At 33.4% G+C, this 24,072-nt stretch overlaps 2 protein-coding genes across 4 annotated transcripts; both read right to left on the bottom strand.

Annotated features, from left to right (window-relative positions):
• Positions 1-1,917: 1,917 nt before the first annotated feature.
• Positions 1,918-9,342, bottom strand: LOC105337249 (uncharacterized). Of its 3 annotated transcripts, XM_066069852.1 has the most exons (10): positions 8,940-9,339; positions 8,697-8,783; positions 6,668-6,827; positions 5,690-5,792; positions 5,469-5,591; positions 4,720-4,912; positions 4,103-4,242; positions 3,591-3,749; positions 3,052-3,189; positions 1,918-2,619 (listed from the first exon to the last, which is right to left on the bottom strand). In XM_066069852.1, the coding sequence occupies exons 4-10, from the start codon at positions 5,751-5,753 to the stop codon at positions 2,282-2,284; spliced, it is 1,155 nt and encodes a 384-aa protein (XP_065925924.1). In that variant the 5' UTR covers positions 5,754-5,792; positions 6,668-6,827; positions 8,697-8,783; positions 8,940-9,339; the 3' UTR covers positions 1,918-2,281. The 3 variants fall into 3 exon arrangements, with proteins under 3 accessions (XP_065925924.1, XP_065925922.1, XP_065925923.1); XM_066069850.1 differs by having other exon boundaries at positions 5,469-5,792; positions 8,940-9,337; XM_066069851.1 differs by lacking the exon at positions 3,591-3,749 and having other exon boundaries at positions 5,469-5,792; positions 8,940-9,342.
• Positions 9,343-10,114: 772 nt separating this feature from the next.
• On the bottom strand, positions 10,115-22,109 carry LOC105337248 (EP300-interacting inhibitor of differentiation 3). Its single transcript, XM_034472797.2, has 12 exons — positions 20,756-22,109; positions 19,829-20,008; positions 19,555-19,635; positions 18,101-18,231; positions 17,897-18,021; positions 17,327-17,435; positions 17,047-17,143; positions 12,732-12,823; positions 12,518-12,566; positions 11,931-12,019; positions 11,473-11,603; positions 10,115-10,641 (listed from the first exon to the last, which is right to left on the bottom strand). The coding sequence occupies exons 2-11, from the start codon at positions 20,004-20,006 to the stop codon at positions 11,505-11,507; spliced, it is 1,050 nt and encodes a 349-aa protein (XP_034328688.1). The 5' UTR covers positions 20,007-20,008; positions 20,756-22,109; the 3' UTR covers positions 10,115-10,641; positions 11,473-11,504.
• Positions 22,110-24,072: the final 1,963 nt, after the last annotated feature.

Raw genomic sequence — 24,072 nt, 5'->3', positions numbered from 1 at the left:
TTTTATTTTTCCCTTTTCGCCCTCGTTGTCAGCGGACGAAGTTAAGACATTTTAAACACAACTGTGACTGGGCGAATTCAAGACGGTGCGAATCAGTTTGCAAGGGTAGAAGGGCAAAAATAACCCTGTATAAAGTATTTTTGTTGAGGGGGAGATGGTACGTATTAATGCCGCGTACTGATACTTCCTGAACTTAAAGACACTTAAAATTGCAACCACAGGATTTGAATAAAAACTGTAATATTTTTCTTTAAACTTACATGAATGGTCAGTATGTTATCTGTAACTAAGTAATTACATCAACTAAAAATTTATATGTACGAAGTTAAACCAGCGCATGTTTGTGTGCTGTTCTCCATTTATTGTGTATATTGATACATAGATTTGTGTAAAGTGGAGATTTAATTAACCAAATTTGTAGAGGAGTAACCAGATTATTAAAGTTAATAAAAATTCTATTCTTATAACAGCCTCACACACTCGCGTGACTTGTCAGTAACGTTTTATCCTTTCTCATTCCTTTACATTGGATTAACAAGCTATTTTGTGCAGATCACAGCATATATATGTTATATACCAACATATCATAATTATCATGGTTGATTAATATAATTACTAAGATTCACTTATGTTATGAAATAGCATAAACTTCCGTAAACATCATCCATGGACTTTTATTTTTATTCCTTTCTAGGCACACTGGTGTTTCTTCCTACGATTCCAAACCGTATATTTGACTACCTATTTAACAATCAAATGTCACAAGCTGTTATCCTCGGGAACTGTCTCGATGCTTTTGTTTAAAATAAACAATAATGACGGAAATACTCTTTATCAAAATAAACAACTGAAACCACCCACCATCTGAACATTTGTTGGTTTTCTTGAGATGACATTATAATTATTACCCACCTCAAATCAACATAGACGCGATTGTCAAAAAAGAGTTCAGGTTCAATCCTGTTAAAAATAGCTACCTTACCAGCCATTGGTCCAAATTTTCTCGCAAAATAGTCATATTGTGCGAAGAGACAGCAGCACCAATGTTTAAAACAGCGGTACGCATGAACTTTACAAGATTGTCATGACACCGCCCAGCTTCCTTCTTCCTTTGTTGGTGTGACATAGTTTTCAAAGGTGAACCGAATTGGAACGTCAATGATAGTAACTTTACATATTAAATGTTCCTGTCTACATTGTTTCCTATACTATATTATGTGTTTATTGGGGCAGTGTCGCTGACAGTAAGTAATGGTTGTAAGCCGAAAACTGCACATTCAGTCAGATATTGTAGAGTCCGAGGCATGTTAGCCCCGAGGACAGTACAATATCTGTCAGGATGGTCAGTTCGAGGCTTATTTAATAATTTGATACACTTTGTCTTTTCATTGTTTATGACCAGTTTTTTTTCCGATCGTTCTGCTTCATTTCATTTACCTGGCACTATCCAATAAATAACGGTAGAGGATGGTATGATTCTGTAGCTCTAAGGAGTTTGGTGGTCAACAAAATGTCTCAAGGAATTTAATTTCATATCTAGCTTGTATTTTTATTGTTAAACGACAAGTAAAAATTAATCCATATTTAATACAACACTCGTTTTTATATGCCTATAAAAGTATTTTACACATAAATTGTTGCTCAGTTATAATTTAATATTAAAATACACATCTTAAGTGAAAAAAAAAATAAATCGATGTAATTGAAAGACAATTTGTTACGAAAATTGATTGTAATTCATAGATTTGTTAGAACTGATGGGACTTAAATTCTATACGGCCCGTATATATTGTTACATTTTTTAATCTCATTTCTTGAATAAATCTAATCAAAATTTATCATTCATTAAATAAATTAAATGAATAACATACGCATAATCTTAAAATCAATATGTATATCTGAAATAGAAAACTTGAAGATATGATGTACCTTTTTTATACATTATTGAATAGATTAATTGATTTATTTCTTGTTTTCATTTATGACATCAGGTGAGCAATGGTGAAATGTTGGAGTAAGAAGGACTAGATACATGTAACTTCGGTAATGGAATCATATTTCTGACTATTCACAGTTGTTGTAAAACGCCTTTGAGACAATTCCATGATATGATTTCAAAATACATGTAGTTCATTCACACTTGATAATAAGTAATTTAATTTAATAAAATTTAGGCAAGCATCACCCGAGACAATGGGAGAATCTTTGACAACCATGTTTTAGCTAAAAATATAAAAAATGATGCTAAAAATGAGCAGTCATGTAAGTAAATCCCAGCACTCTACACGTTTTGTAGCAAGGGAGTCCTTTCATCAAGTTTCACAGGTTTTGGTAACCGCAGCTGAAGCTGTTTATAAAACTTCTGTCGTTGTCGATCTGAGCTCTCGGACCCCGGCCATTGAAGTCGTTTAAGACCTTTGTATTCCACCGAGTCCATCATTGAATTCTCCATCCCCTTTCTCTGGATGACGGTGAACCCTACCAGTGAGTCGGCCATGTTTCTGAGACTAGATTCAATGAACACTCTGAACGTGTTGGAGTCGTCAGAGTCGCTCTCCATGTCGAGGATGATTACGGAGGCTGACTGTTCAAGGTACCCCCCAAAATGGGAGAACACTCCTAAAACATTTAGAATGGAGTTGTCAATAATTAGAAACAAGTATCTCGAAAGCAGCCACGATTGTTTCATCCTGTTAAATGAGGCAAGGGACAGCTTCTCTTTCTAACTACTGTCTTTTGAAATAAACATTAAAGTTAGTCATAATTCTATACCTGTTTTCTATAACTTTTTTGTTGTCTATCAGCAACAGTGAAGGTTATTGTTAAATTCATCAGAACATGATCAATAAGTACTGAGATCAAAACCGGTTTTTATAATTTTCATCTTCATAAAAATATTCAACATGCATTTATGAATAAAATTTTGTAAAGATCAAGACTTTAATGAGATGCAACCTCGTCAACGCTGGTGCTGCAACCTCCCAGAGTCCCATGTCTCCTGAATATGCGGTACTCATCTGTACAGTGTTAAACTTATCTACAAGGACCTACCTCTACCAAAACCCTCTATCCGGTTACAAATTTTGTATCCCTCTCTCTCCAGTGTACTTGTGATGTGGTCTGCAATGTCGTTGTCCTCATTCCTACTATCATCATGGACCACAAGGGCATGGTACCGATGATTATTACCTGATACAGGAAGTAAAAAAAAATCAGTACAAGTTTACAGATACGGTACAGAGGCTAAGATACATTTAAACCGGACGCTTTAATGGCAATTTGCGCTGCAGTATTGTGGTTTTTTAAGTTAAATAACAATACAACCCTAATAAAAACTTTAAAATAATAAACAATGAGTATAAATGAGGTATTATACATTAATTTTGACAAATCAACAGAAACAAGAATATCTATGGATGGGTAATGAATGTTAATTATTTAAGTTATAGAAACAAATGTTAACTTTGCAAAAAGGCAATGGTGACTTAAGTTTAATTAAAAACCCTTTTCAAACTCAATAATATTGGGGTTTCTATTGAATATGCATGATTCATAATTATTTATGCATTTTGAAAACTTCACATACTTACTCATTTTAGGCAAACCTCCTAAGAGGCCGCGAGATTTACAATAGAAGTTTATGTGTGGACCATATACAGAATGCACCGCTTTTGTAGTACCCGCAATAAACAGGATAAAAACCACACATGGTAAAATGATCAGGATCACTTTGATGTTCACATTAATCACTGAAACCAACAGAAATTTTGTTTTTATAAAGAATAAAATTATAAGACTAAGTGTATGGACCAATCGATATTGCTTTATCCAATAACTGAGTTTATATGCAATTGTAATTCATCAATGAATTATTCGGTTGTTTTTATTTAATACCAGTATTTAATTATAACACACACACACACACCCACCCACCCACCCACAAAAGAATCCAGACTTATGGTTAACAGTAATTTTATAAATGTCGGCTCGTATTTATTGCCCCTGTTGAAGGACAACGTCCACTAAGTTTATATCACGATCAGGCTGATCGTACAATGACTAGTACTTAGCAGTTATGTGTAATCAAATCTCTTCCCTCTACCTTCTTGTCTAAGTTTTACAGAAAACTTTGGTGTATCTATGTCAGAATCAGAGGAAACCCAACAGGAGAAAGTTACACCAAAATCCGACTGCTGAACATTCAAAACTGTCAGATTGGCTTGCACTACAGGATTGTAATCTCTAAAAATGTAAATATGATTTATGAAATTTGAATCCATCATGATATGAACAATATTTGTCGAAAGTAGGTGATTCAAAGTGTTAACTCACAAAACTTAAATAAATATTTTTTTATCAGATGTTTCCCATCTAGCTATAGATTCTACTAAATTATGTTAAATCAGATATGATAATTTTTGAATTTCTGATATATGCGTAACTTTAAATAGAAGTGCTCTTGCTAACAACACTAAATGCACCCAAAATACAAAACTAGTCTTTTAAGGTCATTCATACAAAAATTCAGCAAACAACCAAGTTGTTGAATCACTCATTTTCATTCCTCTCCTAAATTTCGTCTTTTGTCCCCCCCTCCACCCCCGCTTATTCTAATCTTGCAACAAAATGAAAACATTCAATTCATGGACAGCAACAAAAATGTATATTACCAGTCCAAATTGAAGAAATATATGTAATAAGACAGAGAAGGTCAATTACCTATTTTCTTTAGTCACTATGTACCGTGTACTAACATCCTGGACTTCCACGGTGCCTATGTACCAACTGACATCTCGCGTGAAACTTGACTTGCAGCCAAAGTCGGCAGCGCAGTGGAACGTGGCATTCTGTCCAATGTTGGTGATGACGTCACTGGGAGGAATTGGTTCAGGCTTAGGCCGTTCAACACAATCTGTCAAGTATTTATCATTTTATAAACTTATACATGCATACAGATGCGTATCAAATACAGCTGCCAATGTGTAAAGTGGTTAAATGTAGGCAATATGTCCAAATTGCTGCAGTTGTTGTGGAATGAACAAAAATTTAAACATGTTTTAAAAACTAAAGGTATGAATTAAGATTCGCTCGAGCGCAAACTTCACCAAAACCCCACAAAAATTGAGATATATTATTTAAAGGAGAGCGTGGATAAGAAAAATCCAAATTCAAAGGGAGTAGTGCCGTAGTTAGTATGTAGCCAAATCACACTTGGAGCAAAAAGATATATACTAGTAGTGTTTGTTTTGAGAGAGAGAGAGAGAGAGAGAGAGAGAGAGAGAGAGAGAGAGAGGGGTGACACCGATGGCCGATACGTGCTATCATTTATTTAATTTTAAATCTTAATTAACATCATGTTAATGATTATTGTCCAATTATTGTCCCCTTTAAATGTCACATGTAATTACATGACATGTTAAGCATTTTTTTTTCAAATTCAAGTGAAATCGAAGTAATAAATCCAATACCACTGACTAATACATCCTCCAAGTGGGAAATAGTCTGTCCAGTGCTGGAGTTATGGGCAACACATATATACGAGCCGTTATCGTAGCCGACAGTAGCCTTCAGAATCAGCAGAGTCTGGTTTTCTGAGAACAAAGTTGGACATTCGTCATTGTGTTCGCATTCCTGATACAAGAAAGGAAATTCCTTCCACGAGTACTTTGTGTTATTATTCTTAAAGTACCATGTGATGGTATCGTAACCGGAAGCACAGCAGTCCAAGTACACAAACTGTCTAGCTCTGACATGGTCTAGATCTGTTATGTTCTTTGTAAAATGGAGGAAATCTACAATATTTAAAGGGACATGGTCACGATTTTTGTCAAATTCAATTTTGCTATTTTTATTATTTACAATGCTTTAAGAATGTATTTCTAATGATCAAGTGAAATTTGAGAGTCAGTTGTAAAATTATGAGCAAGATATAAAGCTCACAACTCTGTGTCATATAAACAAGGCTCGTGCCCTAGTTTTGTTCACATTGGTTCAATATACCAGTAAAAATCTTTTTTAAGCTGATTTTTCTATCTTTTTATTCATTTTTGCATAAATAAACAGATTCGAACGTTTAACACATTCTTTTTAGGTTTAAATCTAGAATTTTTGCTTTAAAATTAAAAATGTAAACAAAAGCTTTGTTTACATAGCAAAGAATTGTAAGCTCTGTAACTCGCTTAAAACTCAACAATTGATACTCAAATTTTGGTTGCCTATTGAAGATGCCTTACTGAAGCATTGTAAACATTAAAATCGGAACAATAATTTTTGACTTAATCGTGACCATGTCCCTTTAAGAAAAGACAATATCATTTCTTAAATATCAAGTGTCAATAAGCATTTCTTTATACACTTATACACTACTTTAAGTTCACTTAGTAGGTCATCAGCTTTCTCTGCATGCACGATCCACTGTAAGCATTTTGATTTAGAAATTTTGTTAAAAAAGACATTCACTTAAAGTCAAACAAAAAATTGTCGACTAAGGACTGGAACTACATTTTTGCGTTCTGGTGATAAAAGATCTAGGAATGAGTTTCCTAAAACGATTTTACCCACACTTTCAAATTCTGAACAAAAATATATTTGCTGATAGATGGACAACAAACTGTAGTCGGTAGGCATCAAATGCTGAGTGACAAAATATTGTTGCATGTAATCTTACCTTTCGTGGGAGGCTGGCATATATTCATAACAAACCCCATATTGTACATCAACAGAACAGCTAAGAAAGTCAAAATCCTTAAATTAATCCGGTCAAAAAGCTTGGATACGTTGTAGTTCACGGCTGGACACATATCTCCTTTTTTTTTTTAGTTTAACTCCTGAAAACAAATCAGGAAGTATTACATGTACATGTATATTAGTAAGCAGGCCGACATATGGTTACTGTGGTATGGAAATATGCCTCTTCTATATTATCAAGGTTCAGGGTCTAGTCATCAATTATTGTTAGTATATAATTGGCGATTGACTATATTAAGTGTTTTCTTAATTTCTCAATATTCAGATTCATGGATTTTCAAAACAAGAAATTCATAACTAATTCATAATTAATAAAATCTTTTGAAAACAATAAATCAATCTTTATGAATCTGTAGCTTAGCTAGTGCTGTTGTAAATATATCTATATAAGAATGGTAAATCTTAGATGTTTGAACATTCATTAATAATCTTTTTGATAAATAATATATGTTACAGTTTTTCACTTGCAATAAGAAATACGTGTGGTGAAATACGCTATTTTCGTAGAGAGTAATGGGGTTAGAGTATTTTCCCGTGTGTAAGATCACTGTACTTGCATACACTTGAATATTGCCATAAAGTGACTTGAAAAATAAACCAACCTATTGGCTATTTAAATGCAAAGTATTTTTTTTAATTGCAGGAATGGTCAATAATTTATCTGTAAGTTCAAGTTATGACATTAAAAAGTTGTGTTTGTGAGAAAAGTCAGCGCATGTAAAACATACTATGGGTTGTTGTAAATTCGAATTTAAAGTGTCAAAAAGAGATAACTTTTTATATTACTTAACGTATACACATTGTTTTAAAAAAAAACCCAAATTGTTCGTTCATATAACAGTATTTGATACCTATTGAAGTACGCGTCGTAATACAGTGTAGTGTTTGGGTCCAACCCCCGTCGATAGTAGTCATCCCTCCATCCATCGGATTATCCCACTCTTTTAAGCAGACTGCGGCTTTATATATTTGTTATATCCCAACATATTAAATTTCATTTGATTTGTATTACTAATATTCACTTATGTTTTGAAACTCGAGCATAAAATTCCGTAAACGTCGTCACATACACTTCTATTTTCGCCCTTTTAGGCATAGTGGAGTTACTTTAAAGTACTTTAGGACCTGTTTTTCAATTAAAAATCAAACTGTTCTTCTTGGTGATTCACTCCATGTTATGATGCTTTAGTTCAAATTAAAAAAAAAACAAACAATGAAGACGGATTTTTTTATTACATGCACAGATCCTGAATTTTTTACCGGGAGTGAGGGTGGTTGGGGTTTCGACGGTTTTTAAAGTTTCCCGGAAGGAGGGGGGTCTCAGACATATATTTGGTTATTTTATACATGTATATGTAAATACAGTTATTTGCATTTTGCAACGGAGATCTGGACCCCTCTGACCCCCCCCCCCCCAGCCCGATCCACGCATGTATTAATTCTATATTAATGTTAATTAAAATGCATTACTGAAGCCACCGTTCAGCTAATCATCTGTTAGATTTCTTGAGTTGACCTTATTACCTACTTCGAATCAACACATGTGCGATTGTTAAAAAGGTCAGGTACATTTACTATCGTGTTATGAAAAGATACTTCTGTTGCTAGTTATTGGATCAATTTTCTTGCACCCCCCCCCCCCCCCCCCCCACATATTAGGGAGTTGTAGCGAGGAGATAGCTGCACAGCGGTACAATTATATACTTACTTGTAACATATGTATATTGCGTTGGTCACACGCCAAACTTCCTCGTTCTTACATTAGTTTGTGTGAAGTAATTTTTAAGGTCAATTAAATTAAAACACACGATAGACAGATCTAATTCAACATCGGTCACAGTAACTTGATAAATTAAGTTTCTCCGGCTACATTGTTTCGTGAATGCGATTTTACAACTGATGAAAATATCGAGGCTGAATCACCGTCAATATCAAATTTTGCTTCTTACCTCAAGTTTTTAATTGTAAAACGACCCGCAAATCCTTTTTTATACAAAACTCGGTTTTATCGTCCGAGCTGATTCCAATCCAAGTGCCTAAAAAGGGTGAAATGTTCATACAGTGACGTTTGTTTATAACTAAATGTCAACGAGTGGATAAAATATAAATCAAGGGTATTGAAAGACATTCCGCTGTCTATTGACACCTAATACGTTACCATTAGTTTAAAAAAATACAAACGGAAAACTTACATCTTTCAATTTTAGCCCTCAACATCTTGTACTACTGTACAGGTACCATTCTCGGTTCAGTTTGGATAAAGAAGAAAAGATTATAAACTAATTAGCCTAAAGTATGTCGAAATTTTTAAATATCTGGAAAACCCAGCATTGTTTATGACTATGTGTATACATGTATATGTAAAACGGATTCTCCGCTGTTTCGTTTTACCTGACTAGGAACTAGAAACGTACGCGGTAGCTAATTCGACTTTCGGTTTAAAAATACAGCCGACGTCAAACAGATCCTCTTTTAAGTGGTGGACGAGATACCACTATGTAAGATATATAATATACATGTCTGTGAACATAAAATTCTTACTTCTGGTTGGTAAATTGACTTGAAATACTCCTCTCAATTAATCACATGTTTCCATTTGAAACAAGTTAAAATAGTTAATATTATGTTTTGTATACCATTTATATCAATATCTGCTCAAATCCCGTTTCATTCAAAAAATATTTTATCATATAAATACTGTAGCTGATATTTCAAGGATTTTTCCAATGAATACAGAAAGCTAACTATGGTTGAATTCACACCTTTCCAAAAGTTCTGTCTTTTGGTCATCATCTATGGGAGAAAAACAGGATTTTATAAAGTAGTTAAGATGTTTACATGTATAAGGGGGATGTTTGGGCATTCTGTACATTTGAGGACAGAAAAGTAAACATTTCTTGAACTGGCTCGTTTCTGCCAAAACTGTTGTCAAAAGACAAGAAAAGCAATAAATATGGGGTTTTTGGGACTTCTTTCCTACTTCTTAAAAGAATTACTTACACATAGAGAACTGAAAAAAACAACTTTGGGCTGGTATATAGATGTCTGTCACTCCACAAATTAATTTGAATTGACAAACATTTTTTTCTCCGAAAATATAACGTCAATTTTCATCAATAAACACAGTTCTAAGTATAGACTAGTTTTTTCTTGTTCAAAAAATAGATGCCATGCCGACAGATAAAAATGGAGTACCCTATTATGAGACAAAGCTACAACGTAAATGAGCAAAATTCAACCATTTTCTCAACAAATGGTTGTAGAGTAGACACTAATGACCCCCTTCTATATTTTTTAAGATTTTTAGATCGTCAGTTGAAATCTGCAGCTGCGCAGTTCTAAGTGATTAATAAAGGCAATGTTCTGTATTTGTGCAGCCAATTTATATCACCCGCTAGTTATGTATTTTTTCTTCAACGTCTCCACCATCATGTCCAGCATGAATCAACAACGAAAGGATTTTATTGTTTGAATATACATACTTCATTCTTTAATCTCAATATAAATCACATTCTTTAATCTCAATATAAATCACGTACATGTAAAACTATATGACTGTTTTATTATAAAATATGAACAAATGGGTGATATATGAACAGAAAACATCATCATATAAACATGCACACTTTGCAGATCTATAAAGGCACTGCTTCCTCTTTTTAAGGGGACAAAATCCTTAAAAGTTGCATAGCATGTTCATGTACCACTGACAGAATTTCAAATCCAGAATGTCCCTCTTTACAAAGCAACTGCCATGTGGGAATTCACTGCCTTAAAAGACAGTCCTGGTATAGAGACATTGGCCACTCTATTGCTTGTTCTAATTCAACAGGGGACAAGTCACTGACTCCTTGATAATCTTGATATTTGCTGCTTGCATCTTCAGGAGGAGAACTAAAAGAAAAAATTGCAAAGAAACCCTTTAAATTTTTGCATGTCTTTAGAAAAATTAACCTTTCCAAATCATCTTCACCTGATTTGACACAAGTGTTTGATACGATTGTAACTTATCACATGATTAGCTCAATATGTGGTGGATATCACTATGCATTAAAAACTTTATATTACACCGTGAAGAGGTCACAGGTGGATTTTTATGTATTTCTATTAAAATGATGTTAAGAGTTTTGCATAAAAAATTCTATAAAAAGTATAAACACATTTAAACATGTGATAAATAGAATGCTCATGGTTTGTGACGTTATTTAAATTTTTTATCTACAAATTAAGTGATTTCTATCCCCAAGCCTTACATAACTCGGATAAATATCATATATACCTTCACAAATGATGAGATACCCTATATATATTGCAATGGCAGTAATATCATTACAGCATTATCATTTAATATTTATTAGTTTGACGAGATATTGACCTTCTGAATGGTCAAAACATTTCTTTGCTAACTTTATAAATAAAATTTTTGCTGAATCTACTTTCCTCTGTTGTTCTTTTTTCATCAATGCGCATAATGCATTGAATAAGTTTTCCGGTCAATCTTTTCTTTGATATGTCCATCAATAGAAAAATTATTTAATTAATTTCTTATCATTATGATAAAGGTAAATTCTATTTTCAACCAAGGTAAATTCAAAATGCATTATGCCATACAACTTGAAACACTAAATTAGTGCTTTTATCTAGATGCTTTTTCGATTCTTAATAAGTTTTGAACACATTAAAGTTTCTTAATTATACATTATCATTTTTTCAAACATATCTTACCCAAAATGAGAAATAGGGGCACTGCCACAGCACTATTTCATTCTCATCTTCTTTGTAGCTGAACTATCCAAGGTGCTACACACTCTCGTTGGAATTAACGGATCAGTGATTTTATATACTTCAACTAATTCCTAAAGAAAAATGTAAATGTATGGACAAGAGTCAACAGATATCTTTCAGTAAATGACAATGGCATTTGGAGAAAATAGTAGAATTCATATATCAAGGTAATCTTTAGGAAATTTTATAGATATTTTGGAGAAAGCAACAAATAAACCTGAAATACCACATAAGTACAATGTATAACTTTTTTGTTCACTAGCAATTTTCCAATTGTGTAAAGCCAATTTGTGAATATAATTTTATTTACTGAAACATTGTTTTTTAATTAGACCGAAGAAAATTCCCTGAACCTTATTTTACTTCATATATTGCTTTATATATTCACATGATTGTACCTTCCATTCCTGAGGAGATAAGCTAACCACTGCTTGTTTATGGGGCAGATTTTTCCTTACTTTCTCCTGTTCTGGATTCTGAATTGGTTCTGAAAGTATGTTTATCTACATTCAATAATACTATTTATATGTACATGTATTACGATACAACTATTCAGTATATGCAGTGTTACATGAACATGATGATGGAATTTTATTTACATGGGGAGGGAGGGTCAATATTTGTGGAATTTGTGATAATTAATTACCGGTACTGACTTGGGGTAGTGCTAAATGTAATGGTAATGCATTGCATGTTTTCAAGATATGCTAGTACTGTGTAATGCCACAAATTTAGCATTACAAGTTATGGTAATGCAATGCATTACTTTCCAAAATCTAGTGGCATTACAAGGCATTACTTTGCATTACTATGTACTTCACAAGTACTGAATATACGTTAACTGATATTTTCAAGAAAATTGATTATCCATTGTAAAACCTGTAAATTGTTGATAATCCACTTTAAGATAATTATTCTACAGTGTTCTTAACTACTGGCTGTACCACTTAACTGTTTTTCAAGTCTATATTAACACCGCACTTACCAATTAATGGCAGTTTCTCATCATCCAATTTAATGTTTGCAAGGCCATCCTAGAAAACAGATTTGTGCAAAGTTTATTCAGGAAAATAAGGTTCTTCAAACATGATTATAACTATATACTAATGTGGCAACACATTATAAAATTAATTCTTTGAAGGAGATCTTAATACATCTATCTAATAGAAATAACATCTGTTGATTCATTAGCTACTCACCCTGACGAGAAAAGATGTGTAGAACATATTTTCCACTGTTTGACTGAAAGACTCTGGGTGTAACACAAACTCAAAGTAACAAATTGGATTACCTACATGAAAAGAAAAATAGCCTCACAGTATGATCAAAACTTATCCATCTACTACCACTCTGCTTATTAAAGTGAGTCCTTATAAAATTTATCTACATACAAAAAGTTTGGGTCTTTAACAAAACAAAACATGTACTAATATTAGGCTTTGCCTCGCCTGTATAGACTTTAACATTTTGACATACATGCACTTTGGAAGACAGTCAGATAATATCCTAATAAGTACATGTAATAATATTTTTGAACTATTCTTTTTGTGCTCTTGATATTCATTGGGACAGGGTAAATTATCCCCTTTCATTTTCTAACAAGAGGCCCATGGGGCCACATCGCTAACCTGAGCAACAATGGGCGTTCAAAAGGTATTGTGCCATATGGCCCTCGGTAGAATAACGAAAAAATTAATATTGTAAAGTATTCTAATTTTACACTTATTTTTGCATACACGTAATCTTTGACATTGTACCCTCATGAAATACTGTTTTTACACAGAGTAAGAAAATCCTACGCAAGATATAGAATTTGGTAGGGGTACACTGTTATATACGAGGGCTGTCCAAAAAGTTCGTGGACAATCGCGTTTTTGTCATTTTAAACGGGTTTATATATGCATATTGTAAACCAACATATTTGTCATAAAATTCCAAATCAGATTAAAGTGGTTTTGAATGTTTTCATTAAAATTAAACTTATATTATACTGCATTAAAATGTCGCGAAAAGCACGAACGGCCCATTGTCAAAATTGTCCAAACTTCGAGATTGAGTTTTAAGATATTAATATTAACAGTATTTTTAATACAGGTAAAAACGTCAAAATATTCAACTGTGACGTAGTCAGAATTGTGAACGTCATTTTCATACGTCATTTAAAGTCGTTTTTAATTGAGCAGAGGATATTTCAAGGAGTTTACGGCAAGAACATGTCTTTGAAAACGCCAGAAAAAGCGACGTCGGCGGATCGCATGGAACAGCGCGCCATCATTAAATTCTGCGTAGACTCGGGGAAAACACCTATCGAAATGAAACAAATGATGGAGAACACAAAAAGGCATCGACACATTTCAAGATCACTAGTCTACAAGTGGCACAAACGATTTTCGGATGGAGTTTGCGATTTAAAAGACGCTGAAAGAAGTGGAAGGCCTTTGCTTTGTGACGATATAACGAAATCCCGCATTCATGACATTGTCATGAAGGACAGATGTCTGAGAAGTCGCGTCAATAAGTGATGTTAGCAAACCTTCGGTTTTTAATATCCTCACTGAAGACTTCTGTATGAGTCGTGTTTGCGCAAGATGGGTGCCCAGACTTTTATCCGATGAGCACAAAAAAGACGAATGCAAACAAGTAAGGCTTTCATACAGAATTTCAAAAGAGGAGGAGAGAAGTGGCTTGACAGAATCATTACTATTGACGAGACTTGGCTGCATCATTTTGATCCAGAAACAAAAACAGAATCCAGCATTTGGAAACACCGGGGTTCACCAGCACCAAAAAAGGCAAAGGTTGCGAAATTCATGGGTAAACAAATGTACATATTCTTTGCTGATCGGCACGGAATGATTTTGGTCCACGCTGTACCCTCCGGTCAGACGGTGAATGCTGCATACTACTCCAAGGTAGAGAACTACCCATTTCATTACATTTAAATTGTAATTACAGATTTAAAAACGTCCATTTCGCTACATTTAGCATATCGTAATTCGTAAATTTAATACCCGGACATTCTACTCTTAATTTTGATTTATTTAATTAATATATATATGAATAAATTCACATATTCTAAAGCCACATACAGTGGTTTTATTTATTACAGGTGTTACGCCGCGACCTAGTTAAGGCAATTAAGAAAAAAGCCCTGCCATGGCTGTGGACCTTGGAAATATCATCCTACACCAAGATAATGCACCAGCACATACAGCAACTTCCACGTGTCTGGAAATCGAACTCCTAGGATACGATCTTTTTGAACACCCGCCATACAGTCCGGATCTTGCTCCGATGGATTTTGCAATTTTTCCTTTCATCAAATCACAGCTAAGAGGAGTAAGATTTGAGGGTTCTGATGAACTTAAATATGCTACTCGGACCATTGTATCTAAAATCGACAGTAAATGGTATTCGGATGTGTTCGATTCATGGCTAAGAAGGTGTGAGAAGTGTTTGCAGTGCAAAGGTGACTACGCTGAAAAGTAACAGAAAACAACGCGCTACGTACGACGTTATAAAAACGTCATGAAACCGTCAGACTGGGCCGTGCGGCCTGTACAGGCAATGTTTTTGTAGTGATAACTACATTATGAGAATGAACATTGTTCTGATTTTTATACACATGCATTATTATAGTCTATATTAAAATATTTTAATACTTTTCTAAATATAGCGTCGTAATTTAGAATAAAATTACATGTGTCCACGAACTTTTTGGACAACCCTCGTAACTTCTAATTTCCCTGTATTTTCGTTCTGCCCCCCTCCCCCACTTAATAAAGTGATCAAAATATATGAGAGCATATAGGTACATTTTCTTCCTCAACTACTTACTAGTTATTGTTACAATAACTATTATATTTTTTTTAAAAGATCTCTGTATCTTGCTTATAATTCGAAGCTTAACACTCAAATATGGTAAGTAAATAGAAATTGTAAACAATTAAACACAAGAAACATGCACTTTAACAAATAAAGAACACAACTTATTTTTCAAAATGAATCATATACATGTATATACCTCCATATTTCCGTCAGCGATATTAAACTCTATTTAAACTGAATAAACTCGAGAAAATGCCGAGCATCTCAACAAAACATATTGCATTATTCTACCATTACGCAAAAGATGATACCGAATTAGCGATAGCATGAATGAGTTGCATTTTAGTTCTTTCTTAATACATCAGATGTTGCTTAATTTGCGCAGGTAAACAGTAAACTTTTTGATTTACCGAAGTCTCTGTTTGATTTGATACGTAAAAATCAGGAAATACAAGCGACAGTTCCCAGGTTAACGCAAGGCATAAATGAAAACGAAACGAAAATCACAACAAGCTAACACCACCGTCATATGTGAAAACTGTCAACGCATTGAAATATTTAGCCTCAATTTACTTCACAAAATCGGCACCAATGTATTTTGCATGTTTCAAAGTTTCCCTTCGTACATGAACTGTTGCACAACAAACAAATTCATCATTGTCAGATCGACCCATTTATCATATAGTGTCATGGCTGCTTTAAACAAAGAACCTCGTTTTAGAATTATGGAATACGAGTCTTGGTAAAATGGGTAAGCAAACCCGGGCTGGGGCAAAATAAAAACTGGGGCAGATCGGCAATCGTCAATTCCAATTACGCATTATTTTGCAGCAATATTTACAGCGAATACAAATATACTGGTCAGTAAATATCGTGAAATTTTAATGAGATTGGCAGATTAATAACTGTCAATCTTTTGTTTTGCCCTGGCACGGTCATGCCTACCCATTTTACCAAGACTCATGGATGCTATAAATTGCTTGAAACACGCCTTTTCTTTCTTATTTTTTTTTTGTAATAACTCAGATTTGAAACAGAATTAGCCCATAATTTTTGCAATTTATATTTTCCTTCCCATAAGCATTATTCATGCTAAATTACGTTAAATTTGCCTCAGTAGTTCTTGAGAAGAATATTTTTTAAAATGCACCCCCCCCCTTTTTTTTTTTTTTTTTTTTACAGTTTTGAGGTTTTCTCCATTTTCAATGAAAATTTTTCTTTCATTTCTGCAATTTATATTCATCTTTCCATAAGAAAGCTTTGAGCCAAATTTGGTTGAATTTGGTTGTTTTAGAGAAGAAGTTCAAAATGTGAAAAGTTTACAGACGGACAAACAGACGGACGACGGACAAAAGGTGATCAGAATAGCTCACTTGAGCTTTCAGCTCAGGTGAGCTAATAATAATCTATCAATGCTTTTCAAGTCTAGGTATATAGTAAATGAGAGCCAAGAAATACGGATTGGTTTCACATTCACTTTTTTCCTATTACTTGCTGAGAAGTCTTAATTTTTTTTTAGAAAAGTCAAGGAGTATCTTGGATATTTACATAACACCATAAGTCCACAGTTTTGTTGGATATGGATGTTGGATATAATGACCACACATAATGTTAGGCTGAACTTACCTACTGCATGTACATACACATTAAATTCCTATCGACTACTCAAGTTCATGCAACACTTACGTTCATTCTCCCTGTAAAGCTTCTGCAGTAAATCTAACAATTTTTCTACTTCTGCAGTAGTGGCTTCACTTTTATCTGATTCATCAAATGACTTCATCTGAAAATTTGAGGATCAGAGAGTTAGCAATAACACAATGCCATAAAATGACTTCAGCTAAAAAATTTGAGGATCAGCAATAATACAAAACCAATATACTATTACATTCAATGAATATTTTATCAGTCCAAGTGGATTCTGAAACCTCAAGAGGTTGTAATAATGTAATGAATTCTGTGTTACCTGTTTAGGCACAGTAGCTTTGTCACTCAGATTCTCTTTGTCCAATCTCTGAGAATCCGGTGCTCGTCGAACTTTTTTCACAGGCTCTCCCCTCTCAAAAGAACCAGCCCTACAATGTTCAACACATCTATAGACATCTGTATCAAGATACCTTATAAAAGATTCATTTTATGAAAGTGGAATCAAACGAAGTAAGATGTACTCTAGTTTTAGGTGGAAATTTGAGACATATGTAATTTGTTTGTATGTGGTTCATTATTAATTGCTATGATCAAGTAAAATATATTTTATTTTACTAATGTCTACGAAATATTGATTGCTCAAGATGAAATATCTTAAAGATAGGGAATTGATGCATAAGGAATGCTTATGAAGACACAAAATAAAGTATCCCTTACAAGAGTATACATGTATTTTAATATAAACCTGTATCCGCAAAAAGCTTCTTACCTTTCTTATTCCAACGAAATTTTTACTTATGTTTGCCAAATTTGCCAATACACATGTACATGTACAAGCATCTAACCTGCATTTGTCAATAATAACATTGTACATGTATCTATTACTTACATGAAATGAAAAGCTGGTGATTTCATGAAAAATTTTTGTGAAGCCTTCCCTAGATTAATCCATCCTTGATTTGATATTGCTATGTCCTGTGACTGACGAGGCTGTCCCTGGTTAACAAAAGATATCTGAAAGACAGAAAACAAACAGTGTACACATTTCATAGCAAAAAACTATTGAATAAATGGGCAAAGAAACTATACTTACCAATTTTTCTGCATACTCAATTGGTTCAAACTTGAGGAAGTCAGTCTTCAAGTTGTCAACTTTCATCCTGCCATAATTTGAAATCATCAAGATGGTTGCAGAATCCAGCGCACCCTCCCTCGGCATTTTAACTGAAAAGCAATGACAAAGGATAAAAATACATGCAAAGTTGGATTATTTCACAAAACCCATCAATAATATACACATAAATGTACATTTCAAAATTCAAATGTTTGTTTAAAGTGAAGTCATATTTAACTAGTTATAAAATCATTTGTTATCAACTCAATCTTATCTAAATTTAGGAAGCAACTGGATAGATGATTCACCAATGTTAGAATATACTAGAAATATGTCCCTTTTTTTGTCTGCCACAAATTGCAACTTTTTAACACATAAGGAACTGTAGTTCCAAGGTTGTCCGTCCAATTTTTTTCAGACTTGGAGCTACAAAACTACAGCCATTTTCCATTAGGAAGTGTACAGGACACCTCACAATATTTTTCTACACTACCATTCAATTACTTAAATGGCATTTGCAATGCAAAATCTCAGTAGACTTTTTATTTTTAGCTGTGTATTGAAACATGACAAGGTAGAGGGGGCGTATTAAAGGAGAATTCTAGGAATTTGTTCATATTATTGAATGAACATCTTTTAAGCTCCGATCGAGGTATTTTTAAACAGGGAAAAATTGCAGTGAGATACTGATTTATTGGTCCTTAGGAAATATTGAATTTTCCCACATTTTTTTTTAGAACTTTTCCAAAAATTATGGTGCTCAAAAGTAAATAAATCGAATTAAATGGAGAAAATTTTTTGGGCTACCACAAAACTATTTAGTTTCCCTTGACCTTCATGGCAAGGCAAGGGCAGGGTAATGTAAATACCATAGCATGGCAAATATATCATGAGCAAGTGGTCTCTCTGTGAAACCTGATGTCTCAAAGAACTAATATCATTTGTATTTTTATTAAGATGCACTCTCTATAAATGCTTATTTCTTAATTACTACAGACATCAAATAACTTCAATCTCAGTGCATCAATCCCACTGCAATTACTTTCAGAGAGCAACTGCAATCCAACGACACTCAAATTATTGTCCAAAACAACGCGATTTGTTTACATGTATAATTCCAGATGAGTTTTAACAACGTGTAAACTGTTAGGTGATGACTTATAATGCATGAAACCTCCCGTAACACCAAATTTTGTATAAATCTTCTTATTTATGTTGTCAAACAAAAAGTAAAACATCTTTTTTGAGTCATTGTGTCACATTAATCAAAGTGTTTTTTGAGTCATTGTGTCACTTTAAGCAAAGTGTTATGCCAGGATATCTTGGGACACAATGTACTTTTATACTAAATTAACATATCGTAAATCAGGATCCTGCATGCTTTAGTAAAAGATTAATTCAGCAAATTTGAATTTTGCATTGTTAAAACCAACCATCTTTGTTGAGGTCATTGGCTGTCTTCAAGGCTTCTGTGAGACTTGTGGATTCTGGGTTAATCATGTCATGTTTTTGTTCTAAAACAAACACAAGAAACAGTAAAATCTATTATTAATCTATTACACTATATCACACAGAGTCGAACGTATTTATTTTGAAAAAAAATGGGCTAAATTCATCATGATACAATGTCAATTCTAATTCTTGGAACGTTTTCCTGTAAGCCAAAAACACTTTTAAAACTGGTGGTGATTTATTTCAGAGACTTGCCAACAAGTGTGCCCATCAGTTGACGGTATCCTGTTCTTATCCGCAGTCTTTCTTCTTTGTTTTGATTTTGTAAATAACTGGTTGTCGAGACACTCGTCTCATCTGAATCTGATTCCGCTCCATGTGAAGCACTCGCGTTACTGTTAGCAGTATTAGTTTTCCTCTTCACTCCCGCCATTTGAATTACAGTCAAGTCGTACCCAACCCGACTCGCACCCAAACCAACTCGTACCCAAATATTTGAGTACGACTTCACTAGTCAACTCGACCCACGGGGAAAAATATACTTATACTAGGAATATAAAATGAATGGCTTTTATTCGTATGTTGTTATGTTTTGTATATTATCGATAACATTAATATGCGAATTGTATAACAAATTTAAAAGAATTTGTTATAAAAATCTAGTATATATAGTTCTGTACTTGAATGCGGACGGATCAAAGAATGATTATGAGCAGGTTAACTATCATCAATTAAAATTAAAATTAATTGCTTTATGTGGTTCCGTTCAACCGATCAACCAATGAGTTTGTCAGCACAAAATAAACATGCTGCTCATAATTAAGAAGAAACACACATTTTCATCATTTTTGATCATCATCATGGAAGATCAACATGGTTCGAGAGAGGAGTGTTTCCTGCAAGAAAATGGTAAGTAAATCACTATATTAGATATTGTTTTATAATTAAAACATATTTTTTTGAATAATCAAATGGATTAGGCAACAGGCAAAGTTAATTTAAAGTTAAATAAAACATAAATAAAAAACATAACCTATGAATGAAAACTATTGTATTTTATTTTCCTAGTATAAATTTATTTTTCCCGTGGGTACGAGTTGACTAGTGAAGTCGTACTCAAATATTTGGGTACGATTTGGTTTGGGTGCGATTCGGGTTGGGTACGACTTAACTTGATTCCCGTCGTTCAATCTACTTTCGTTTCCGAGTAGGGTGAAACCACGTTTCGGACCTATTGTGTTTCGGCACCCTTAGTACATGCTAAGACGCTCTTGGACTTGTCAAAAGAATCCAGATTAGCAAACAATATACGATGCAAATAACAGTTTTAACAATTTTCATATTAAAGAGAGGATATCCAAAATTAACAAAGTACATCTTTATGGTCAAAATCTATTATTATAGTAAATGATTCCAGAGTGTCTTTTTTGGTGCTAGAACCATAATTATGACGTCATAATTGATTTGTGAATCTTTTCCCGTATTTTACGACTTCTCAAAGGAATTATGTAGAAAATAAAACAATATTTTGACATTCTATATTTAATCACGAGAACAGTAGTCCCGGTACCTATATTCAATTTGACATCATTTTAAAGAAGAGGTCAAGAGCTTGTTTAATGCGGGTTTTGGAGAGTACAGTCATTCTTGATATATTTCATTTGTCAAAAATAGACAACACTTCGAGATTTGTTACTTTTATCCTTCATATTTCATGGTTGTTTAAAACATGGTTTTTCAATGTGTTTACCGAAAATTTAAGCCCCAGTAAATCATATGAAACAAAGATGTTATTGTGAAGCATCATTAAAAGAATTTATTTCTTGAATTTCATAAAACTGTAGGCACCTTTCATTTACTACATCTTGACCTTAAATCTGTCCATGTATTTTCTGCTCCTTAAATTGTATTTTTGGAATTTAAAGTTGAACTTATTGTAACGGGATGAGAGAAATAAAGATGTTGTTTACAATACTGTCAATTAATATACACAAGTTTGTTAGCTAAAAGAAACAACCGAATAGTCTCCTGTGATACTTCGAGTCTGACATCATCATGATTATTTCGTGCACTCCGTAAATTTTTTTTTTTTGGTCGCTCTAGGTGGAATTTCAGTCCTGTCAGTTTCGACCGCTTATACATGTATATCGACCAATTGATAAACGGGGCGTGTAGTTTTTAGTCTGTCTGTTTCTATAGAGCTATGAATTAACAATAAGTTTCCGTAAGAAATAGAGGGAATCATACTCGGTAGATGTAAATATTATATATTCATCTTTGAACAACAAAATCTCGTTTCAGAAATGATACTTTAAGGGGGATGTGCGGCCATCCTGTATATTTGAGGATAAGAATGTTCTAAATAAGGTCTGATGGAAAACAAACCAATTTCTATCAATAAAAACGCTCAGAGAGATGTTTTCTTCGACATTTGTTTCCATCTATTCGCATCATGTTCTCAACATGCATTTGATAAATACCTTAAATCAAAGATTTTCAATAAAACTAAATTCAAACTCCAAATAAAGAACATAATTAGAATATAATTTATTATAAAGAATTTATGAATTTACGATTTTAAAAAAAAATTTGATGTACAAAATTGCGATTCTATTCCTTTTTATATGTGATCGGCATTGTATAAGTTGACGCACTTGACAAACCGTCGTCATTTGTCAATAGAAGTGGTCTGTCGTCTTAGATAAGCATATATTCTAGAATTCAAAAGTTTAAGAGTATAAGAGAGAAACTTCCACCCTGAGCAGCTTCAATTAGACAAGTTCTTTCATTGGAATTTCGTAAGTTTCCTGTCAGATTCAATAGTTTTCCGATAACTTAAGGGCGCTTAGATACGTATCACTGGCGCTCGTTTTGAATCATCATTTTTTCAATTTTTAACATTCAATAAAACTATTCCGACATGCAATGCGATTCTTTATATTATTATTTATTATTCTAACATTGTTTCACCGTGTATTTTTACAATGCGCATGAAACTGGGGAATCAGCTCTGTGGTTGCTGAAATACTCGCCTTCACAGGGAATCTGATTGGAACAAATCAAAAGTCCTTATCAATAAATTTAGAATTGATGTTTATTCAATAAAGGAAAACAGAAAGTAAAACAAAATCAATATTAAATTTACGACAATAAAATAGATCATATATTCACCACTACAGAAATCTCCGTTTTCGAAACAAATTAACTATTCTGTAAGTAATTTAAATAATCGAAAAAGTGATAGAAAGAATTAAACGCTTACCAAACCTATCAAGTTGTTCATGTAATCGTGTCGAATAAAAACAATTCTTTCATAAACTTGTCTTAATAAAAACACAGGTAATTTTAATAAAAACACAGGTAATTAAGAATACATATATGATTTTAAATTTGAGGGTACCAGTGCAGTACACCACCTTGACAACAGGTTTATACAGAGAAATATCGCCCCGAGGGCAATACCTAATCCAAAACACGTGCATTAGGGCTTAAACACTACTAGGTATATATGATACATATGTGTAGATGTAAAACAGATTATATGCCGTTTCGTTTTACCTGGGAACCTCATCCACTGACGCCTACACCGGTAGCTCATTCAACTTAATTTCAGATTAAGAAAACAACTGTGTGTTGGTTAATATTGACTTGGTTTAATCCTCGCAAGTCTTGTGAAATTCCTTTTGATTGTGATGTGATAGCATGCAAATTAATGTTAATTGAACTGCTATAACAAAGCATAAAAATATAAAGATAATGCTATTGAGAAGTGTGATATTGGTAAGGGCTTTTTTTATCAATCCATTCAGAACAAGGGGTTCAATAACAACAGCCCTTAATTGAAAGCTCAGGTGAGCTAAAAATTTCCTACATCAGAGACATCATCTCAGCATGCTAACAATTGTTGAAAGAGCTAGAGGTAAGAAAACATAATTACTTCAGTACGTGTTTCTCTAGTAATGGATGATCCATTTTTTTTCCAGTTGCCTTGAACTTACACAAATGACTAGAGCTCAAGGTAAGGACATATTTTCAGTACACAGGCAATCCTTGTGTCAAGTTTTAGTTTCTAATAATTATATATTACAAGAAAAGGCCTTGACAAGAATTATACATTTTTTTACATTGACATTGAACAACTAACCTTTAGTCAAGTCCAAGTCCATGACACATCCTCAGGTTATAAGCAATTTATATGTGAAGTAGGAACTTCCATTTTTCTCCATAAGAAAGGTATAGAACAGACACAAATTAAGCACTTTTTCTTCCAGTGACCTTGAACTTTTACAAATGAACTTTGAATCAAATCATGACACATCCTCAGGCCATAAGCAACCTTAAAGTGAAGTGGCAACTTCCAAAGTTTCTCCTTATGAAAGGTATGGACCAGTTACAAATTATGCTTTTTTTCATCCATCGAACTTGCTCAAATGTCCTTGGGCCAAAATCCTCAAAACACCTTAAGGTCATAAACAATCTTTGTGTGAAGTAATAGATTC

Source organism: Magallana gigas, chromosome 8, assembly GCF_963853765.1.
Source record: "Magallana gigas chromosome 8, xbMagGiga1.1, whole genome shotgun sequence".
Taxonomy (NCBI): domain Eukaryota; kingdom Metazoa; phylum Mollusca; class Bivalvia; order Ostreida; family Ostreidae; genus Magallana; species Magallana gigas.
Note: the sequence above shows the minus strand (reverse complement) of the source record. Positions and strands in the feature narration are given on the sequence as shown.